This window comes from Babylonia areolata, chromosome 1 (genome assembly GCF_041734735.1).
Source record: "Babylonia areolata isolate BAREFJ2019XMU chromosome 1, ASM4173473v1, whole genome shotgun sequence".
NCBI classification, from domain to species: domain Eukaryota; kingdom Metazoa; phylum Mollusca; class Gastropoda; order Neogastropoda; family Buccinidae; genus Babylonia; species Babylonia areolata.
The window spans coordinates 100911668-100932936 of NC_134876.1; the positions used below are offsets into that span (position 1 = coordinate 100911668).

The 21269-nt window shown below is 44.0% G+C and overlaps 2 protein-coding genes across 3 annotated transcripts in view; both read right to left on the reverse strand.

Moving 5' to 3' along the window:
- The window catches only part of LOC143294639 (neuronal acetylcholine receptor subunit beta-3-like), a 228374-nt gene that overhangs the window by 65073 nt on the left and 142032 nt on the right, over positions 1–21269 (reverse strand). The window lies entirely within an intron of this gene.
- On the reverse strand, positions 19062–20060 carry LOC143290522 (uncharacterized). The gene has a single exon (XM_076600039.1). The coding sequence runs from the start codon at positions 20058–20060 to the stop codon at positions 19062–19064; it is 999 nt and encodes a 332-aa protein (XP_076456154.1).

Genomic DNA, 21269 nt, shown 5'->3' on the forward strand with positions numbered 1-21269 from the left:
TGTCATCTCTTTCATATGTATTTTGTTATGCATAAAGATGATCAAATAGGCACGTCAGCAATGATCTATAATCATCGCCAGCGTCCTGTGGATTGAGAATGGGAAAGCTAACTCAGTCTAGCTCCGCTACGAAGCGATGGTTGCCGTGAGTAGAGGACTCACATGTGGTATCCCGCTCATGCTGGGTTAGGCTCTTCTGAACACCACCGAAGTGACCCAGTAGCGAGTGCTGAGCCTCCTCTGGTGTGTGGCCTGCTGGCGGCCTAAAACATACATCGGTAGCTGCCTTTGGACTTCCAATGGCGGGCTTGCCGTAAGAGGACAGCAGATATCGGGAACTGCGGTGAGAGGGTATTGCCACTGAAACAGCGGTGAATGATGAAGGCAACAAAGAAATACAGTTTGACTAACAAGACTGTGACAGCAGCAGAGAAATGAAGTTTCACCAAAAGAAGACGATAAGGCAGCACCAAACAAGCCCTACGTGTCGATAGCTTTTGTTCTCAGTCGTCATGCTGAGCGCGTGCCGGCGGTACGTAATGAAAACGATGATAGTGAGGGACTGTGGCGTGGGAAAACCGGACCCGTCATTACCTCCAGTCTCTGTAACGGTTCTCGTTAGTCCGTTTGTATCGTGGCCCTGCTTTGTGTGGGCCATCGACTTTTGCCCCATTGACGATCATAGAACGATGCTTAATGACAGTGGGGGTGGAAGTGGGTGGGTTTACATCGGGCAGATGGGGTGAGGGGGTATATCTAGTGGGGGGGGGGGGGGGGGGGGGGGTCGGGGACAGTATAGTGCGTGGGAAATTTGATCTTCTCTAAACGTCACAATTAAGACAGGCAGGCGCCACAGCAAAGAACAGTTAACGAGGGTCCGACACGCAGGTGATCACTTGTTTCGCCCATCCACGCCATACCAAAGAATATATTTTTTTTAAATGCCTATTGCAAGCGGGCCGTCGAAGGAAAGGTTTCGAAGCGAGAGCAGCAAATCAAGATTTTCTTGAGCAGGGCATGTCAAAATATTGACCTGCAGCCGACTCTTCGTCTTAAAATTGATTCTTTAACGCTCTGCTGCAAATTGGCTACAGTATAAAATTGACTCTTTAACGCTCTGCTGCAAATTGGCTACAGTATAAAATTGACTCTTTAACGCTCTGCTGCAAATTGGCTACAGTATAAAATTGATTCTTTAACGCTCTGCTGCCAATTGGCTACAGTATAAAATTGACTCTTTAACGCTCTGCTGCAAATTGCCTTCAGTATAAAATTGACTCTTTAACGCTCTGCTGCAAATTGCCTTCAGTATAAAATTGACTCTTTAACGCTCTGCTGCAAATTGGCTTTGGTACAGTGGGATAAATAAAGACTTGTACTCATCTTCAAACATTAAGCACATTGTGGTACCGGCTGGTGTTTTTCACGAACATTTAATGCTAGAAGAAGCTCTTGACAAAAAAAAAAAAAAAAAAAAAAAAAATCGAGTTGTATGAAAAGGAATAACAGCGCAATAACTCAACTAATACAAATATGATACATGACACTGTTTGCTTCTGTTATAATGGAGCTTGTGGGAGTCTGTGAGTCTGGAATGGTGACGGGCGATACAGACAGACAGGGTTGTTTGGAACGATACAACTTCTTCAAGCCCATTGCCATTTGTGTATGTTGATGAAATCACAATCTGCATTATACACTGAGCACAATTCAATCCAGGTACAGTTGTTTACGGGTTACAACTGAACAGTGTTAGCAGCTATGATGGAGATTTTTCATCACAGAGCAAAGATAAAAGCGAAGTTTCCATCACCATTCAAATTAAACACATAATGCTACATATAATGGTCAGTGTAGCACAAAGCTTGTTATTCCACAAATCCTAAGTTTTCTCTAGCCACGCCGTCAACACGCTCACATTTCGGGGCTTTCATCACGCGAGACTTGTTATCGACGCGAGTTAAACTCACTTTCTTCAAGCACAGCTCAAACAGCTGCCGACAGGTTGACCTGAACTTTTTGTTGAACAGGACGTAGAACACGATGTTGACCGACGAATTGATCAGGTTACACAGAAGCATGATGGCGATCGACACAGCTTGAATGTTCTTGTATCTTCCGCTGGCTACAAAGCCATCTTTCAAAAACAACAATCGACCCAGGCTAATGGCGATCTCTGGAATGTTGGTAAACAGGAAAACGATGCAAAAACTGACCAACGTCAGGGTGATCTGTCGCTGCTGTATGTCCATGCCGGATGCCGAAGACGTCAACTGACTTCTCTGCTGGGCACTCAGGCGTAACGATCTCAGAATGACGCACGTGCACACGAACACGCCAAGCATGGGCATGTAGGCCGTGAACATAGGGTGCACGAAAGTGGAGAAGCTCAGCAAAAAGTCTGCGTTGTTCCTGTGGAAGGTGGACAACTGGATGATCCTGACGGATCTGTTCAAAGAAGGGTTGTACACCTCCGCAGCATCAAACAACATAAAAGTGTAAATAAACGACGAAAAAGCAACGATCCACACGACCACACTGGCCACAACGATCCTTTTCCATTTCAGAAGGGCGGTGGCCTTTAACGGATACTGCACAACGATAAACCTCTCAACAGCTATGAAACAGATGTACCACTTGGAGACAATGGCGAAGATGTTGGTCACCTTCCCCAGGTACAGCACGTCCATGATGTCAATCTCAGCAGCAAGCACCGGGTCACGGTGCCGGGCAACACAAGCCACGAGTCTGTAGGAAGAGAACAGCACACACAACAGATCCGACAACGCCAGCCCTACCAGGATGATGTTGGTTGTCTGCTTAAACCCTTGGTAGGAAAGCACCACCAGGCTTAGCAAGTTTCCCAAGACCCCCAGGAGCCAGGCGAAAGGTTCAACGCCGCATGAAATCACGTCAACAATCATATTCCTTGTGGACAGAGAGATCAACCCAGGAAGAGAACTCTCAGGCCCAAACATGGCCGACTCAGTTGTCTGTGTCCGTAGTTGTTGAGATTCGGTGGACGCCATCTCGCCGCTAACTCTGAAGTAAATGCTGGTTAATTCCAAACAATAACACCCACAGAACAGTGTGTCGCTGTGTTATTGGGATTATTGACAAAAACGAACAGTACGTATATTCTTTTTTTCTGTCCTTTTTTTATTTCTAAGAAAGCGTTGATATTACCATAAATACTTTACTTGAATAAGATATTAATTAGCTGGAAACAGTGGAGTCATGTGAAGTATGGATAGCTACAAAATTTATACTGAATCCCCAAACACATCCATTATCCATTTATTTACTCTACAATTTCAGTTCGACAATGTTTTCTTCTTCAGACGTGTTAACGCTGTGAGAGTGTATTCATTGAATCTCTGTTATTTATAGGTTCCTTTTGTCTGAATAGTGATTGTGGTGCTGAAGAAATATCAGTGCATAAGTTTTGGTGCTATTGTGGTATGTGTGTGTGTGTGTGTGTGTGTTTGTGTGTGTGTGTGTGTGTGTGTGTGTGAGAGAGAGAGAGAGAGAGAGAGAGATAGAGATAGAGAGAGAGAGAGAGAGAGTTTTACTTCTCTTGTTTTCTTCTAATAATGTAGGGCAGCGTACTAATTGTCAGTTTAAAGTAGCCTATATCTAAGGCAAGCAAGCAAGTAAGCGCGTTTGTATGTCTGTCCGTTATGTTATTTCCTTCACTCAGGTAATAATTTCATTTTCTTTTCTTCGCGTTCATTTTGTGTGTGTGTGTGTGTGTGTGTGTGTGTGTGTGTGTGTGTGTGTGTGTGTGTGTGTGCTGCGTGTGTGTGTGTTGCGTGTGTGTGTCTGTGTGTGTGTGTGTGTGTGTGTGTGTGTGTGTGTGTGTGTGTGCTGCGTGTGTGTGTGTGTGTTGCGTGTGTGTGTGTGTGTTCATCTGTATGTGTGTGTGTGTGTGTGTGTGTGTGTGTGTGTGTGTGTTAAAGGTCGCGTGAATATGTGTGTACGTGGGATTGGTGAAAGGGGTGGCTGGTTATATATATATATATATATATATATATATATATATATATATATATATATATATATATATATATATATATATATATATTAATATAATGATATCATTCTTATTTTAAGACGGAGCGAGAGATCGAGAGTACGAGAGAGATATGCATGCATGCGTGCATGTATACGCCCGCGCGAGCGCGCGTGTGTGTGTATGTGTGTGTACGTTGTGTTGTGTTTGCGCGCGTGCGATACAAAGTAAAGATGCTACCGTGAAAGATCGATCGCTGTCTGACTGTCAGTCCATTGTTGTCAAACACTGGTGTCATTAACAAGCAGCTCAATCATCAAGACTTTATCGAGCTAAACACCGGTGTCATTAACAAGCAGCTCAATTATCAAGACTTTATTGAGCGAGCGAGAGTACTTGTGTTTTTGTCTTTTTTTCTTTTTTTTTCGGGGGGGTCGTCTCTCTCTCTCTCTCTCTCTCTCTTTGCTTGCGCGCGCGCGCGCGTGTGTGTGTGTGTGTGTGTGTGCGTGTGTGAAAGTATGTGAGTGTTTGTATATGTGTGCTCGTGTTCTCGTTTGTGTGTGTGTGTGTGTGTGTGTGTGTGTGTGTGTGTGTGTGTGTGATAGTATGTGAGTGTTTGTGTATGGGTGCTGTTGTGCGCGCGCGTAAGAGAGTCTGCGTGTGTGTGTGTGTGTGTGTGTGTGTGTGTGTGTGGAGGGGGGTGCGTGTACGTGTGTGTGTGTGTGTGTGTGTGTGTGTGTGTGTGTGTGTGTGCCCGAGCTGTGTGTATGTGCATTCGTGCCCGCGTATATATGCTGCTTCATTTTCAATGTGCTTTAGTTTTCGTTGCTTGTTTGCTTACTAGTAGTTTGGCATTGTTAACAACCAGCTACCCTGTGTCCTATATTATGTTATTTTATCTAATATGTCAGGGGTAACTGTCTTTCTTACTTCGATCTGCACTGCACGGCTACATCCATGGACAGTCAACTTATTACACAATTTAAAAACGGTGGTATTCTTTCCCTCCGTTCTGCATCCAACGCCATTCTTTTCGCTGCTCTTGTCATTGATCAGGTCTGAGTTATCTGTAGGTTCTTTGTGTTGTTTTGTGTCGTGTTGTGGTGTAGTGTTATAATTAATGTGTATTATATCGTACTATATTGTAGTGCAGTGTAGTGTAGTGTAGTGTAGTGCTGTATAGTGCAGTGCAGTGTAATGTTTATAATGCAGTATAGTGTAATGTAGTGTAGTGTAGTGTTGTATAGTGCAGTGTATGTATGTATGATAGTCAGTCGTGTTCGACTATGACCGTCAGAACAGCAGAGGAGGTAACTGCTGTCCCGACTATCTGGGGTATGATTTCATTATAGTGGAGAGTGTCTTGCCCAAGGTACATCAGTGCAGTGTAGTGTTGTGTAGATATAATGCAGTTTAATGTAGTTGAGTGTAGTGTAGTGTAGTGTAGTACTTTTTTTTGTAAGAACATATTTGTATAAGGCTATTTCCCCACCCCCACCCCCTGGGAGAGAGCGTCGCCACAGTTGAGCGCCACCCATTTCTATGTTTCTTGTTTCTGTCTGCCTGTATTTCTATTGCTGTAAAAGTGAAAAAAATGTTCTACATAATTTTGCCAGGGACAACCGTTTGTTGCCGTGGGTCCTTTGAATTCACTTCGTGCATGCTGCACACGGAACCTCGGTTTAGTGTCTCATCTGGAAGACTAGCATCCAGACCACCACTGAAGGTCTAGTTTAGGGAGGGGTAGGGGGTGGTGGTAGAATTCCCAGTCCGTGTGGAATTCGAACGCTTGGACACTCACTTCCCAGTTGGGCACATGACCACTGAGCAACCGTTCCACTATGAAAACCCCAAGCCCCAGACATCTGTAAACAGATGAGCAATATGAAAGTATTCACTGAAAGTGTCCATGGATTTCCAAAAGCTGGACAGAGAACTTATCAGAGTTATAATAGTACGAAAGGAGTAGTGTACACACGAAAGGAAATGAGAAGACGACAAAAGAAATACAATAAATGATAACAAATGAACAAATGAAAGATTTTTCTTTTTCTTTCTTTTTTTCAATACAAACGAAGAAAACATGCGAAGCAATGTTTTAAAATGCATATGAATAAAAATAGTGTTGCATACAAGATGTGCCGCATAAAAAACATAACAATTAAAAAACAAGAGTTACGTGAGCTATGTGTGTACCTTTGTCCTTTTTTTATATTCTTGTTTTAAATAACTCTTGAAGTTTGTATTGTTTCTGTTGTAGTTCATCACATTGTACTTCAGTGATCATGGTCTTGAGCAGTTAGTCTTTCGAAGCTACACCTTTAGACCTTGGTGTTGATATGGATACTAATATAGTGCCTATCCTCTGTCGGAAACCAAGCCCCAAACTCTTTACAAACACGGAGTCATTTGCACAACAAGCTGCCTACCTGGGTAGAGCCGACTGACAGCCGCCACTGGACGCTCATCATTCGTTTCCTGTGTCATTCAGTCAGGTTTTACACACACACACACACACACACACAGAGAGAGAGAGAGAGAGAGAGAGAGAGAATTAACAGTTCTACGTGTGACCGTTTTATTTGCCTGGCTTTGAATTTCCCACTAGAGACAAAACCTTCCGCCCAAATGAAGCTGTTACTTTCAGTTCTTCTCAACATGTCCCAGAACAAGTTGTGGAGAGGGAAGGACGACTGGCGGAAGTCACGGTGAAAACAATGAACAAACAGGACATTCGTGACATCAGCCATTGTCTTCCTCCTGGCGGTTCTCCAGGAGAGAGAGAGAGAGGGGTGGCACGCGTGGAAGTGGCGGGTCCAGCTGCTGTTTAAAGATGGTTCTGCTTGCAGGTAGTGTCATCAAAGCATCAACGGACAGAGCAAAATGTGAGAAACAAATGAGGTTAGTGCGCGAGTTTTTCTTTCCTTGTGAATTCCTTTCTTAGTTTGGGCACTTCGGTTGGTAGTTGTTTTATGCTCTCTCTCTCTCTCTCTCTCTCTCTCTCTCTCTCTCTCTCTCTCTCTCTGTGTGTGTGTGTGTGTGTGTGTGTGTGTGTGTGTGTGTGTGTGTGTGTGTGTGTGTGTGTGTGTACGCGCGCGCGCTTTTACAGACTTGTGGATTATGATAAAACAGAGCAGGGATACAGATCCGAACAATCGTTAGAAACTTGTCAAACGTGTACGAACTGAAATGAAAGGATTTCTTTGATCCTGATCTAGATCCAGACCCGCTGGTTCGATGGAAAGACTTGAAGGCATGTGGGCATAAAAATGACATATGATAATGCATATGTATTATATATATATATATATATATATATATATATATATATATATATATATATATCTGTGTGTGTGCGTGTGTGCGTGTGCTTATGTGTGTGTGTGTGTGTGTGTGTGTGTGTGTGTGTGTGTATGTGTGTGTGTGTGTGTGTGTGTGTGTGTGTGTGTTTATTTATTCATTTATCCTCATTTTTTGCTCTTATCTAAATTTGGACACTTGTTTTTTTTCCTAATTCAATGGGTGCAAGCTTGTTTGCTGGCGTCAACTTGTATAGCAGCTAAGGTCATCTTCCGGGTTTTATGTGTATGGGTGTGCCTGGGGCTGGGGCTACTGTTCTAGTCAGTGTGTGTGTGTGTGTGTGTGTGTGTGTGTGTGTGTGTGTGTGTGTGTAGAATAATAATAATAATAATAATAATAATAATGGTATTTATATAGCGCTGTATCTTGTGCAGAGACAAATCAAAGCGCTTTCGCACCAGTCATGCACACGCATGCATAACTCTAATACTGTAGAAACTAAAGACAAGGAAGGGCAGGCAAGGGAGGCTATTTTGGGAAGAGGTGGGTTTTAAGGCCAGACTTGAAAGAGCTGAGTGTGGAGACTTGACGAAGCGAAAGAGGAAGTTCATTCCAATCGCAAGGTCCAGAAACAGAGAAAGAAGAGGAATGGTAGTAAAGGGAGGACACTACTTTCATTGGAGATGGAGGGAGGGAGGGAGGGAGGAGAGGAGAGGGTTTAGGTGCTTGAACGAGTGAGTGAGCTGGGCTTGAGTGAGTTGATCTGAACCAGCTGATCACTTACTGATGCCTTGCCAATGATTGACAAACTAGGAAGGTCATAGTAATTTCTTTTGTGATACGACATGTATGCAACATATATGCACTTCCTCCCCCTTGATTTTATGGCATACTTTTCTGAGTTAAAAAAAAAAAAAAAAAAAAAAAAAAATATATATATCGTGTCATGTTGTGTCGCCTGTTTGGCTCTTTGTCTGTCTGTCTCTCCGTGCATCTTCCTGTCTTTAGTAGCATCATTATTATCATAAGTAGTAATAGCAGCAGCAGCAGCAGCAGCAGCAGTAGTAGTAGTAGTAATGATATTATTGTTGTGTTGTTATCGTTATTTTTGTCGTTGTCGTTGTTGTCACAGGAACAGATAGGAAGATTCTTAAAACCTTTATCCTTGGGTAAGAAAGTTTTTGTCTCTATAGGGAGGTTCTTAAAATCTATATCCTTGGGTAAGAGAATGTGTTTATCTCTGTAGGAAGATTCCTAAAATCTTTATCCTTGGGCAAGAAAGTTTTTTTGTCTCGATAGGTAGATTCCTAAAATCTTCATCCTTGGGCAAGAAAGTTTTTTTCTCCATAGGAAGATTCCCAAAATCTTTTCCCTTGGGTAATAAAGTTTTTGACTGTCTGTTTGTCTATCTCTGTCTCCCTTTCTCTCTCTCTTGCTCATACTCCCCCCCCCCCTCCCTCCGTCCTCCCGCCGACTCCTTGTTGATCATCCTTGGCTTGAGGTATATCGGTTATCCCTGGAGTCTGTTAGTTGCTGGCCCAACTCATCACCAACTTCCTGCATGTGATGACCCTCCCTGGTTCTTGATTTACAGGTGTGTTGTTTGTTGTTGTTCCCCCCACCCCCCACCCCCCTCCGTGGGTTTACGTTGGTTGGTCATGTGGAATTAAAGTAGGTCACTTGGACGTCTCTGGTAAAGAATCTCTGATTCTGTCTACATTTATTTGAAAGTTCTCTTCACTCAGAATGGTAGCTTTAAAACTTGCTTACGAAATGTTGGTAGCCTCTCAGGGTTCATGGTAACGTTAACGCATTGAACCTTGCCCCCGAACACTGCTAGGCGTAAAAAAAAGGTCTCATTGAAACATACTTTCGCATAAACCACAATGAAAGGGAAAGAGCTTGGACGGTATGTCTGCATGTGTAGACATGGGTGCGGTGGTCACATGAATCAGAGCACTTGATTCTCGCCCGAGTTTCCTTTCCGTCGCACCTTATGGGTAAAGGATGGAGGTTCTCCCAGATCAACGTATGTGCAGACCTGCTAGTGCATGAACACCCTTCTTTGGGTATATCCATGCAAAAGATCAGTTACGAAAGTTAAATATCCAGTAATCCGTGTCAGCGTTCGGTGGGTTATAGAAACAATATAACCAGAACCCACCCCTTCCTTACCCCCTAACCCCCAAAACGGAGTATGGCTGCCAACACGGCGAGTTGAATAAATAAAACGGTTATGTGTGTGTGTATGTGTGTGTGTGTGTGTGTGTGTGTGTGTGTGTGTGTGTGTGTGTGTTTGTGTGTGTGTGTGTGAGTATCACATTAGAGGACTCTCTCTCTCTCTCTCTCTCTCTCTCTCTCTCTCTCTCTCTCTCTGTGCGCGCGCGGATAAAGATTTAAGACATTGCCTTGTCTTCCAATCTGTCCTTGTGACAACAAAAAACAATAACGATAAGACACAACAAAAATAATAATGGTAAATACTACTATTACAACAACTACTACTACTGACCACTACTACTACCACCACCACCACCCCTACTACTAATGATAATAATGACAGAGACAGAGAGACAGAGAGACTGTAAGTATCCATATCATCACCATCATCACAATGCTTTTCTCAATATTGTGTAAGGCCTGGCGAGACCGTAAAGTGTCCAGGGTTGAAAGGGTTAACTTTTCCTGGTTGCAGGTGTCCGTCCGTCCGACCGTGGTGTTGTCATAAAGTGGAAGTTCCAGGTCAATTTCCCGGTTGAGGAAAAACTTTCCCGTCTGTTATATGTTAAACGTCTTGAAAAGCAATAAGTCATAACAAATTATGCCGAAATATCAAGGAACGCAGAAATGATGCAGGCGCATCAGACCAGTGGTTGAAGATCTGAGCTTTCTTCTTGTTCTTCTTCGTTCGTGGGCTACAACTCACACCTTCACTCGTATGTACTCGAGTAGAATTTTACGTGTATGGCCAATTTTACCCCACCAGGCAGCCATACTCCTTTTTTTTTCTTTCTTTTTTTTTTTTTTTTTTTGGGGGGGGGGGGGTGTTGGTCTTTCACTCTGGGTCCTGCATTCCAATCCCGGTCACAGAGCCGTGAAAGTTAAGGGAGAGATTGTTTCTGTCGCTTACGTCAATTGATGAGCTGCATTGCTGGCACCTGAACCCCTGTTGTGTGTATATACAGGCAGAAGATCAAGTAGCCAGAAGAAGAACAGGAAGAATCGCCGATTTTTCTTTGTTACTGATTCTACTCCAGTGTATCGGAAACTCCGTCAAAGCACCGCCAGCGTGGATTTCATCCGGTTCTTGAGCCTGGGTACTTTGTGTTGTAGACTTGAACGGCAGTCTAGTTGACTAGCTCTTTGTCAAGTGACCTAGCTATTTATGCGTTGGTACCTTACTGGTACGTACTTACTGGTAGATAGGTGCGGCACTAACCATCTTTTTGATGTCGTCGTTTCTGATGTGCTACCTTTTTGGATTTGTAAGCTGCTCGACAAAATTCTAGGTTTGCGCTCCAGGGCTTTTGCGGACTCCTGGCCTGGTACCAATAGGTCAGAGTCGAGATGATTTTTACTTTGGCTTTGGTTTTCACTGGCATGCTTGGGTGCTTCAGGAGGGGTTCCAGTTGACAGCTTGCAGAGCTGGACTTTGTAGCACACTTTCTCAGATACAGGTGGAGCCTCCATGTAGCATTTTGTTTTTCAGTCATCAGTAATGTCCCCGGGGAAAGACCGGGATTTCCAGGTCATCGCCTCTGAGTTAATGAAATGCCCGGCAGGGACCGTTTAGGCTGGGGAGTAACGCTGGTTAGCGGTGTAGTGGGAATTTTCACCGTATCAAGGTGGAGGTTAGTGTACAGATGCAGACACCTGCGGTTAATATCAATTTTCGTGGATGTCTGACTGACATTTTTCGCACGAGGTTGCCCCCACCCCCCACCCCCCACACACACATACACAATACACACACACACACACACACACAGAGAGAGAGAGAGAGAGAGAGAGAGAGAGAGAGAGAGAGAGAGAGAGAGAGAGAATAGTGATAATATTGATAGGTGCACACACTTTCTCTTTTCTGTTTATTAAGACCATTATGGTGGCGGTGATGATGATAATGATGATGATGATGGCGACGATGTTGATGATGATGATGATCATGTTGATTAGTATTCGCATCTTCTACATATTCTCATCGGCAGAATGATCTCAGAGACGTCCTAATCACAGCGGTGCATGCCATCTGAGTCTCATGGGATCAGGGGTGGTGCAGGGGTGCAAGGAGGGAGGGAGATTCTTTCTAACTGGGTCACAGTGAAGGCTGACTACGGTCAGATGAATAAAGCAAACATAAACCAGTTGTACCGGAAAATGCCGGCTCCTAACCAGAGTGTGTTGCGGGTTATGTATAATGATTAGGATCGCACATTCGAGTGTCATCCACTTCAATACATGTGTCTGTATCTCTCGGGTCTGGTTGATAAAGTATGCAAGACTCGTAAAGTACACCCTTGTGACGTAGTCCCAAACCTGAATGAACGTCCATAGTAGCATATTTCTCATCATTAGTCACCAACGTAGAGAAAGATAAGTCCCTAATTATGTTTCCTTTGGTGATCCAATCTGATAATGACCTGTTCCGAATCTCTATAAACTTCCATTACTCTCTTCATTATGCGGATTAGTAGGTTATGTTCTGTGTGTGATGGAGGGTCAGAACAGGCAATACTGAACGCCATCGAAAAGACTCAGTAGCAGCGCAGGGTCTCCTCTTGAGTGTGACCTCCTGTGAACATAACATTGATAACTCCAGTGGTCTACCGGTGCTGGGACGAACCTGGGAGTGGCTGTGTATGGGAAACTATAATGACCGTGCTGAAGATAGAACAGCCAGTAAAACATCACAACCTTACCACCACCACAACCCCGCCACACCACCCAACTCCCCCTCGTCCCCCCGCCACACACATACTCACACCCTCCCTCTTAAAAATACTCCATCAGCATTCCAGTATACCCATAAAAGACGTTGCAAATGCAGCCAAAGTAAATGCAGGAGGCAGCCATGTTTGTGCGATTGGCTGCGCAAGCAGTTGTCAAGTAGACCTGGGGCACACAGAGATAATGTCGTGTTTACTTGTGTTTTCACTGGTCTATAGGCGCATGCACTTCAGTTCGCAGCGACGTCGCTTCTTTTATCGAAAACCTCATGAATACTGGATTGATCCCACACAAGCAACTTAGGCGGGAGTATTCTGTGCAAGAGCTGGATAAACAGTCTAAGACAAACAGCCCTGAGCTTCTTTTATCGAAACTCATGAATACTGGATTGATCCCACACACGTAACTTAGGAGAATTCCGTGCAATAACTGGATAGACAGTCTGAATCAAACAGTGTCCAGGGGTCTGCAGCACAATGAATGTGCACGATGCCACTTCATGCTCGTTGTCGTGAAGAGGTACGATGCAGTGACATGACTTGACAGTGGTACATCTGGAAGGTCATTGTCACGGCTCGTGGGCGATCTGCGTGCATGCCTGTCTACATTTTTCCCCCTTCTCTTTTCCCCCTTTCTCTCTCCCTTCTTTCCCCCCCTCTCTCTCTCCCTTCTCCTCCTCTCTCCCCCTTGTTCTCCTCTCTCTCCATTCTCCCCCTCTTTCCATTCCTCTCCTTCACCCCCCTCTCTATCTTCTTGCTTTTGCACGTGTGGCATGTCCCTTCTCCTGAACGGTTTTTTTTTTTTTTTTTCGAACTCTGAGCGAGTTCAGGAGTCAATCTGGTTAGGAGAGAGAGATTGCTCTGGGCTGTTGACGCCAAGCTTTGCAGAGAGACGGGTCGCCGTTCCAGCGTGCGTGCTGTAGGGCGCCGTCGATGAAGTAGTGGGGGCGTTTCCCTTTGTCACCCCTTCTTCTGTATTTGTCTGTTTCACTCTGGGCCAGTGACGTGCCTGGTGACAGGTGAGGGAGTCTGTGTTTGTCGTAACATTTAGTGATGTGACTTGTGATTAAGAGTGAGATTTAGGTTGCTTGTAAGGTTAGTGTGATGTTTTTTTTAGTGGATATCTTTTAAATACAGTATTCTTTTACTTCCAAATATTGGGGGGAATTAGTAAAGTTGTGTTTAGGTGTAACATTTTTGCCATAATATTCAGCTCAGATTGTTTCAATTTTTTTTTCTTTTTTATGGGAATTGTCTAATTACAGTCTGTCGATTTTTCCCAAACATTGTTGTAGGGACGGAAATGAGATATAACCTGACTGGTGCTGTTTCAGTTATTCAGAACTAGTATCATTGAAACTTGAATATTGTTATTGCCTTGTTTAGCGCAATGTATATTGCTTAAGGAAGACAAGGGGGGGGGAGTGTGTGTAGTATTTTACAACTGGTTTAAAACCAACCAAACAAGTCTACAGAGCCGGTGGGGTGTTACAGGTTTTCCGGTGTTTCTTCCCCTCCGTGCCGCTGCCTTCGACGGGCCCCCAGAACACAAGCCTGGAAACTCCCTCACTCCCGTTCCCACTCCCGCTCCCATTCCATACTTCCATCTACCCCTTTCCCACCTTTCCACTGTCCCTCTGGCCGACCAGCTTCAGCCATCAAGCTACGAGTGTCCGTTTTCGGCTGTCAGCACGAGTTTGAACTCTGGCAGTGGGGTTGAGCAGCACTGGTGCTGCAGGTTGACTGTAAATGGCATAAATTGTGCGGTGTTTAGACAAAGGTTATTTTTTGGGTTTGTAATGCCTTGTTTTGTGGCGGGTATTTATTTATGTATTTTTTGCATCACCACAGTAAAGCAACGAGCTGAACTCTTCTGTGTCTCTGTGTTTGTGTTGTCGGGACGTTAGCTAGTCTGGGAAGGGGTGGGGGTTCATGGGCAACCCCTTACGGGTTGTGACAGTCATGAATACCTCGGTGATCACCATCGTTTGAAAGATGATGTTTCTTCCATGGTACGGTTTCTCAGTCTAATAAAGCAGATATAATATCTCAGAATGTGTCTTGGAAACCATCTTGGCAGCCAAAGATATCTCCAAGCACCAATCCCTGAACGCCACGTAATCTGATAGCCATGGAATACGAAAATTTTCGATCCATGAAAACCGATGCGTCCACGAACCATGTTTCAGCCTTGGGTAAAGCGCGTTGCTGCCATGTGAGCGATTTGGGAATGTTCAGTACAAATGGAACAAATCTTAACAGTAAATCAGGAATGTTCAGTACAAACGGAACAAATCTTAACAGTAAATCAGGAATGTTCAATACAAATGGAACAAATCTTAACAGTAAATCAGGAATGTTCAGTACAAATGGAACAAATCTTAACAGTAAATCAGGAATGTTCAATACAAATGGAACAAATCTTAACAGTAAATCAGGAATGTTCAATACAAATGGAACAAATCTTAACAGTAAATGAGGAGTGTAGCGCTGCAGGCAGCCTAAACCAAACCCAGTCGATAGCGTGGCAATCCAAAGAGAACAGTTCGTGTAGTACTGCAATGATGCCGAACCACCAAGGGAAGGGTTCATGCTTGTGGGCAGCCCGGGTCGTCTACATAACAAGGCCAACGTTTCAATCCGCCAACGGTTCCAGCATCCTGGAGTGACGGGAAAGTGGGAACTGCCGGACACACACCTGCACACGGTTGGTCAGGACAGGGCGGTCTTTCTCTGTCCTCCGAAGCCAGAACAGTGATTTTACAGCCGCCTTTTAAGAATAGAGAATCCCTCTTCAGGTACAAAGCACTGCTTCACCTGGATGGGAATATCCACTTTCTGCGGTGGAACAACATCAAGAGCACAGCTTAAGAGCCAGTGAAGGGGAAGAACGTGAACCGCACTGTGTTTTGAGCATAAACCTGAGAAACTGCTGGATGACACGGACAAACGGAACTGAACGCAAGGCCAGGAGCCTGACGTTGGTGCAGTCTGCTTTTAAAGGACATTAGAAGCTACAGTTGGTTTTGTAAGCCACTAAATTCAAGTCAGGAAAGTGTAATTGCTTCCATCAAAGAACGCATCACAAAGGAGCGAAACCACATAGCCTTCACCGACATTCAACTTTCTTTTTTTTTCCGCTTCAGTTTCTGAAGGAGGCGTCACTGCGTTAGGACTATTTCGGCATACACTACACCACATCTGCTGAGCAAAAGCTCGACGCAATTGTCAAGCCTTCAGTGCATGAATATGAATAAATAAATAAATAAATAAATATATATATATATATATATATGGCCTACAATTTCGCAAAACGAGCTCGTGCCTTTAACCCATCATGACATGGCTATGGCTGAGGTGTTCTTGCTGGATGCCCAAAGTAGTGTTCAGAAAAAAAACAGAAAAAAAAACAGAAAAAAAAGACAAAACACATCTGTGGATATTTTGTCTTCAAAAAAGCATAAACCATGCCATGTTTTTGCTTCTATCATTATACTGTCCAGTGTTTTGAAGTGCGTTTCCAATATAAAGTGTATGTGTCCTTTGATATAAACTTCTCTCAGTCCCAGCACCCGGCATTTAGTTATCTCCGTTTATTCACTCTAGCCACAGTCAGAGTGAAATACTGCTTCACCACAGCATTCACCACATCACACCCGCAGCTGCCTAATAATAAATAAAGAAAAAAAGAAAGAAAGAAATGAATAGATACATAATAATCTTGAATGCTGCCTGCTCACCTTTTTTTCTCTTTCCTGGTGGGTCTATGTGAGGTTGCCTTAGATGGGCAGTTTTGTCGATGAAGATTTTTCCGGTCTCCCAGGTCAATATATGTCCAGACCTACTTGTGCCTGAACCCCCTTCGTGTGTATACGCAAGCAGAAGATTAAATACGCACGTTAACGATCTTGCAGTCCATGTCAGCGTTCGGTGGGTGATGGAAACAAGAAGATACCCAGCATGCACACCCCAGAAAACGGAGTATTGCTGCCTACATGCATGGGCAAAAACGGTCATACACGTAAAAGCTCACCCGTGTACATACAAGTGAGTGTTGGAGTTGCAGCCCACGAACGAATGAGTCAGTGAGTTATACACGTGAGATTACTGCGCGATCATTGGCTGTTTGTGGTTGTAATGTGCAAGGTGAGGTAAGTGTTCTCTTTTCACTAGTGGGGATTATTCATGTTTTATTTGTATGCTAGTCCGTGTGAGGTATTGGTTGTTATCCTGTCTTGCTAATTTTCAACATTTCTGTTTTTGCCTTTTCAATGTTTTATTGTAAAGTCTTGATCGGCGTAAGTACGTGTCCTGTACAGTGATGTCATGTTTCAAACATCAGTACCTCAGTGCTATGACCTCAGTGCCTCCGTCCATGAGTACCTCATTGTTAGGTCTATGCGCAGGTCAGCCATATTATACAGACTCAGCACTCATTCTTCAATTTATCTAGGGATGAGAAGAGGTCCGCGATGGTTTTGTTAGAAAATATACAGCCCCATGTTTTCGTCTATTGTATTATTTTATGCTGATGCTGCTTACTTTATCAAAGCGTACAGTGTGATCTTTGTACTGAACTGTGTGTAACTCTGTCTCTCAGCCTTCCACCTATCGCCTTGTTCTCAAGATCTTGCTGTTTGACCAGACTTGGAGACCAAGGTCGATGGGGATGACCGGAAACCCACAGTGACTGCAGGCACTTTTGACGATGTGATCCAGGACCTGATCCTGCAGTGTTTGATGACGAGGTCCGTAAAGGGTGTTAGGCAGGGATCTGCTGGACCGGAAGTCATTCCAGGGAGTCATGGAATGGAATAAACGCAATCTTGTGTGTAAAACGAAAGTAAAGTACACTAAACAACAACACCAACAATAACAAAAATATAATACAAAAGCAAACAAACGAACAATCAATAGCAAAAACAACAACAGCGATGATGATGATGATGATGATGATGATGACGACGACGACGACGACGATGACGACGACGACGACGATGATGATGATGATGATGATAATAATAATAATAATAATAATAATATGGATATGGATATGGATATGAATATGAGTAATCCTACAAACAAACAAATAAATAGATAAACAAACTAATAAATCAAAAAATGAATAATACAAAAATCATGCGTGTTGTTTATAGCTATGGTGATAGATGCAGTGTGATTTTGGGCCTGACAACGAGTTATACGAGAGTCTGCTCATCACATAACTGTAGGTACTGTACTGCTGATTTACTGAGTGAATATAATCTGCAGCATCTGTCAGTAGGTCGTATTCAAGAAGAAACAATATATATGTAAAAAATGAGGTGGTGCCACCCACCATCACCCACCCACATCCCTTAATTTGTTTCTACCCTATCATATGGTGGAGTGATGGCCTAGAGGTAACGCGTCCGCCTAGGAAGCGAGATAATTTGAGCGCGTTGGTTCGCTTCACGGCTCAGCCGCCGATATTTTCTCCCCCTCCACTAGACCTTGAGTGGTGGTCTGGATGCTAGTCACTCGGATGACGATAAACTGAGGTCCCGTGTGCAGCATGCACTCAACTCACGTAAAAGAACCTACGGCAACAAAAGGGCTGTTCCTGGCAAAATCTGTGGAAAAATCTACTGCGATGGGAAAAACAAATAAAACTGCACGCAGGAAAAAAAAAAAAAAAAAAGGGGGTGGGGGTGGGGTGTTGGGGGGGGGTGGGGGGCGCTGTAGTGTAGCGACGCGCTCTCCCTTGGGAGAGCAGCCCGAAGTTCATGTCACACAGAGAAATATGTTGTGATCAAAAGAAATACAAATACGAATGCAAATCATCTGCATCGTCTCAGTGGTATTCCTCCCACGCCGCTTATTTCGAGACAGCCACACCCGTGTCTCTTGTCGGTCTTCGTCTGTCGCAGCCCCAGCGTCGGCAGTCCTTTAATTAAGAAATTCTAGTTCCAAAAGAGTGTAGACCATCTTCCATATTTAAACGAAAACAAAACTTTGCTTTTTTTTCTGTTGCCACGCTGGGAGAGTGTCGTGGAATTATCAAAGACGCTGTATTGGATGAGGGACTTGCAACATAGCGCCTTTGATAATTCCAGTGAAAACCGGAAAGATCTCTCTCTCTCTCTCTCTCACACACACACACACACACACACACACACTTGCATACACACGCGCATATACAAACGCACATGTACGCACGCGTGCGATGCAATCACGCAAACACATACGTGAAAGAATGGATTTGACGTAAAAAATTAAGTATATTTTTAATAGTACACACGAATTTAGCTGTGAATGAGCAGTCAGTAACATTGACGCTGGTGTTCCATTAGTGTTGAGTAACTGGTGTTAGCTATCATTTGTCTTGGTGTCGACCAGTCTCTAAACTTTTCATAACAGGCCTCGATTTTTATTTTTTAATTTATAAAATCATGTTGTATATCTTCCAGATTTCTTCCAGAAATACAGAATATCAATATGTATTGTCCCAGAGCAGTGTTTGGAGAAAGATTCCAGATACATGTGTTGTTGTTTTTTCGTGTTTTTTGTTTTGTTTTTTGTTGTTTTTTGTTCCAGACAAACAAAATATCCTTGCATTTGGTATTGTCCGAATTGTTATATAATGTGAACCCTCTACCACGAGCGTTTACCCCTGATATTGTTCAGAGACAGCGTGACGCGTGCCGATTGTGTCCCAGATATTCACGCTGCTGTGTGGATGCGGTGATTATTAATTAGACGCATTAACACTTCAAACCATAAGACTGGCGTTGCTTTTACATCAAGCCACAAATACCATGTCATCTTCATTGATAGATTTTATCTCCTTGAGTCGAACGCAGATGCAGTGGTTTCCAGCAGAGTGTGAACAGGTGCTGACAGGTCGCTCTAAACTTCCGGTTGAACATGACGTAAAATATGACGTTGACTGAAGAATTGATGAGGTTACAACACAGCATGATGGCGATGGTCACCGCGTGGATGTTCCGATATCGCCCGTTTGCCACAAAGCCGTCATCCAGAAACAGGACCCGCGCAATTCTGATGATGACGTCGGGGGTGTTGGTGATCAAGAACACGATGCAGATGCTGACCAATGTTTTGGTGACCTGTTGTTGCTGGATGTCCGCGTTGGGCGCGGAGCTCGTCATCTGCCTCCTCTGGAGGGCACTCAGCCGTAGGGACCTCAGAATGACACACGTGCACACAAACACAATGAGCACAGGAACGTACGCTGAAATGACGGGAAGCACAAACGAGGCATAGTTCACCAACACACTCAGATTTTCAACCATGAAATCGGAAGATTTCACCCGCTTGGTTGTTCTGTTTAAAGCCGGGTTGTACACTTCTGCCGCTTCGAACAACAGAAACGAGTAGAAATAGAACGAAAAGATCAACATCCACACGAAGACACTAGCTACGATCATTCTGTTCCGTTTCAGAATGGCAGAAGCTTTCAGCGGGTACCGTACGGCGATGAACCTTTCTACTGCAATGAAGCACGTGTAGTACCTGGACACCACGGCAAAAATGTTGGCCAGCTTTTGGATATGAACGATGGAGTATATCTCAATTTCAGCAGCAAGCTGTGGGTCTACATGCCGCATCACACACGCCACCAGCCTGTCCGAAGAAGACAGAACGTACAGAAGATCAGCTGTGGCTAAACCGATGAGAATGATGTTGGTCGTTTGCTGGATGCCCTGATAACCCAGCACGATCAAATTCACCACGTTCCCCATCAGTCCCAGAACCCAGGGGAAAGGTTCAACCCCACAGTAAACCAGATCAATGATGACCATTCGGGTTGACAACGAAATCAGTCCCGGGAGATTCGTCGTCACATTCCGAATGTTGACCACTTCGGTTGTCTGATTCGAAAGCGGGTTTTCCGCAAGCGCCATTTCGCTATTATAGCGTATACTATATTTTTTCTTGTATGAAGCACTATTTCACACTATATATATATTTTTTTTTAAGAAAAAAAAAGAGAAAAAAAGAAAAAAAAGTGTCTGATTCAGATGGTTTCGGACTTACGTCGTGAAATAATATCCTGTGAAGTACACAATTCTTCTAAATACACAGCATCAAAAGCCACTTGTCAAACGTTGGACGAAATAGATCACATGAACTGGTTCAACCGAGGGCCAAACAGAGATGCCTGTACTTCACATGAGTTGTTCGTCTGCATTTATAAGCAGTGCTAACCCCGATACTTATCCAAAGTCTAAAGTATTTCTTCTTTGCTTTGATTGGCACAAAATTATTGTGCATACGTGCGCGGTGATTGGGGGTGTACGTACGCGTGCGGGCGCGCACGTGTGTGTGTGTGTGTGTGTGTGTGAGTGTGTGTGTGTGTGTGTGTGTGTGTGTGTGTGAACTCATTTAATTGTTGTTAAACCCATCAGAGGAATGTGTGTGTGTGTGTGTGTGTGTGTTTTGTGAAAGAGCCGATGATCGAATCTCTTTACGGCTTTCTTCTTTTTTTAATTAGGGTAAAATGATTGTGTGTGTGTGTGTGTGTGTGTCTGTGTCTGTGTGTCTGTGTGTCTGTGTGTGTGTGTGTATTCGGTTTTTCGAAAGAGGCAATGATCGATTTTCTGTCTCGTATGATTTTTCACGTGCAAACGAAGAGTACAATCACTAATGAGGCTCGTTTGGAAGAGACCGCCCTCCCTCCCCCTTCTCTTTTGCTCTCAGTATCAGCGTGTTTGCGATCGCGCACGCGCGCGCCCGCGCGCGCGCATGTGTGTGTGTGTATGTGTGTGTGTGTGTGTGTGTGTGTGTGTGTGTGTGAGAGAGAGAGAGAGAGAGTGTGTGTGTGTGTGTGTGTGTGTACGAGTGTGTGTGTGTGTGTGTGTGTGTGTGTGTGTGTGTGTGTGTGTGTGTGTGTGTGTGTGTGTGTGCCTCATTTCTCTTGTCTTAAATAATACTGAGTCCATACAAATACCTTTCTTTTAAGTTGGTGAAAAGGACAGGTGTATTTGTTTTTTTGTTTATGTATTCAGTCT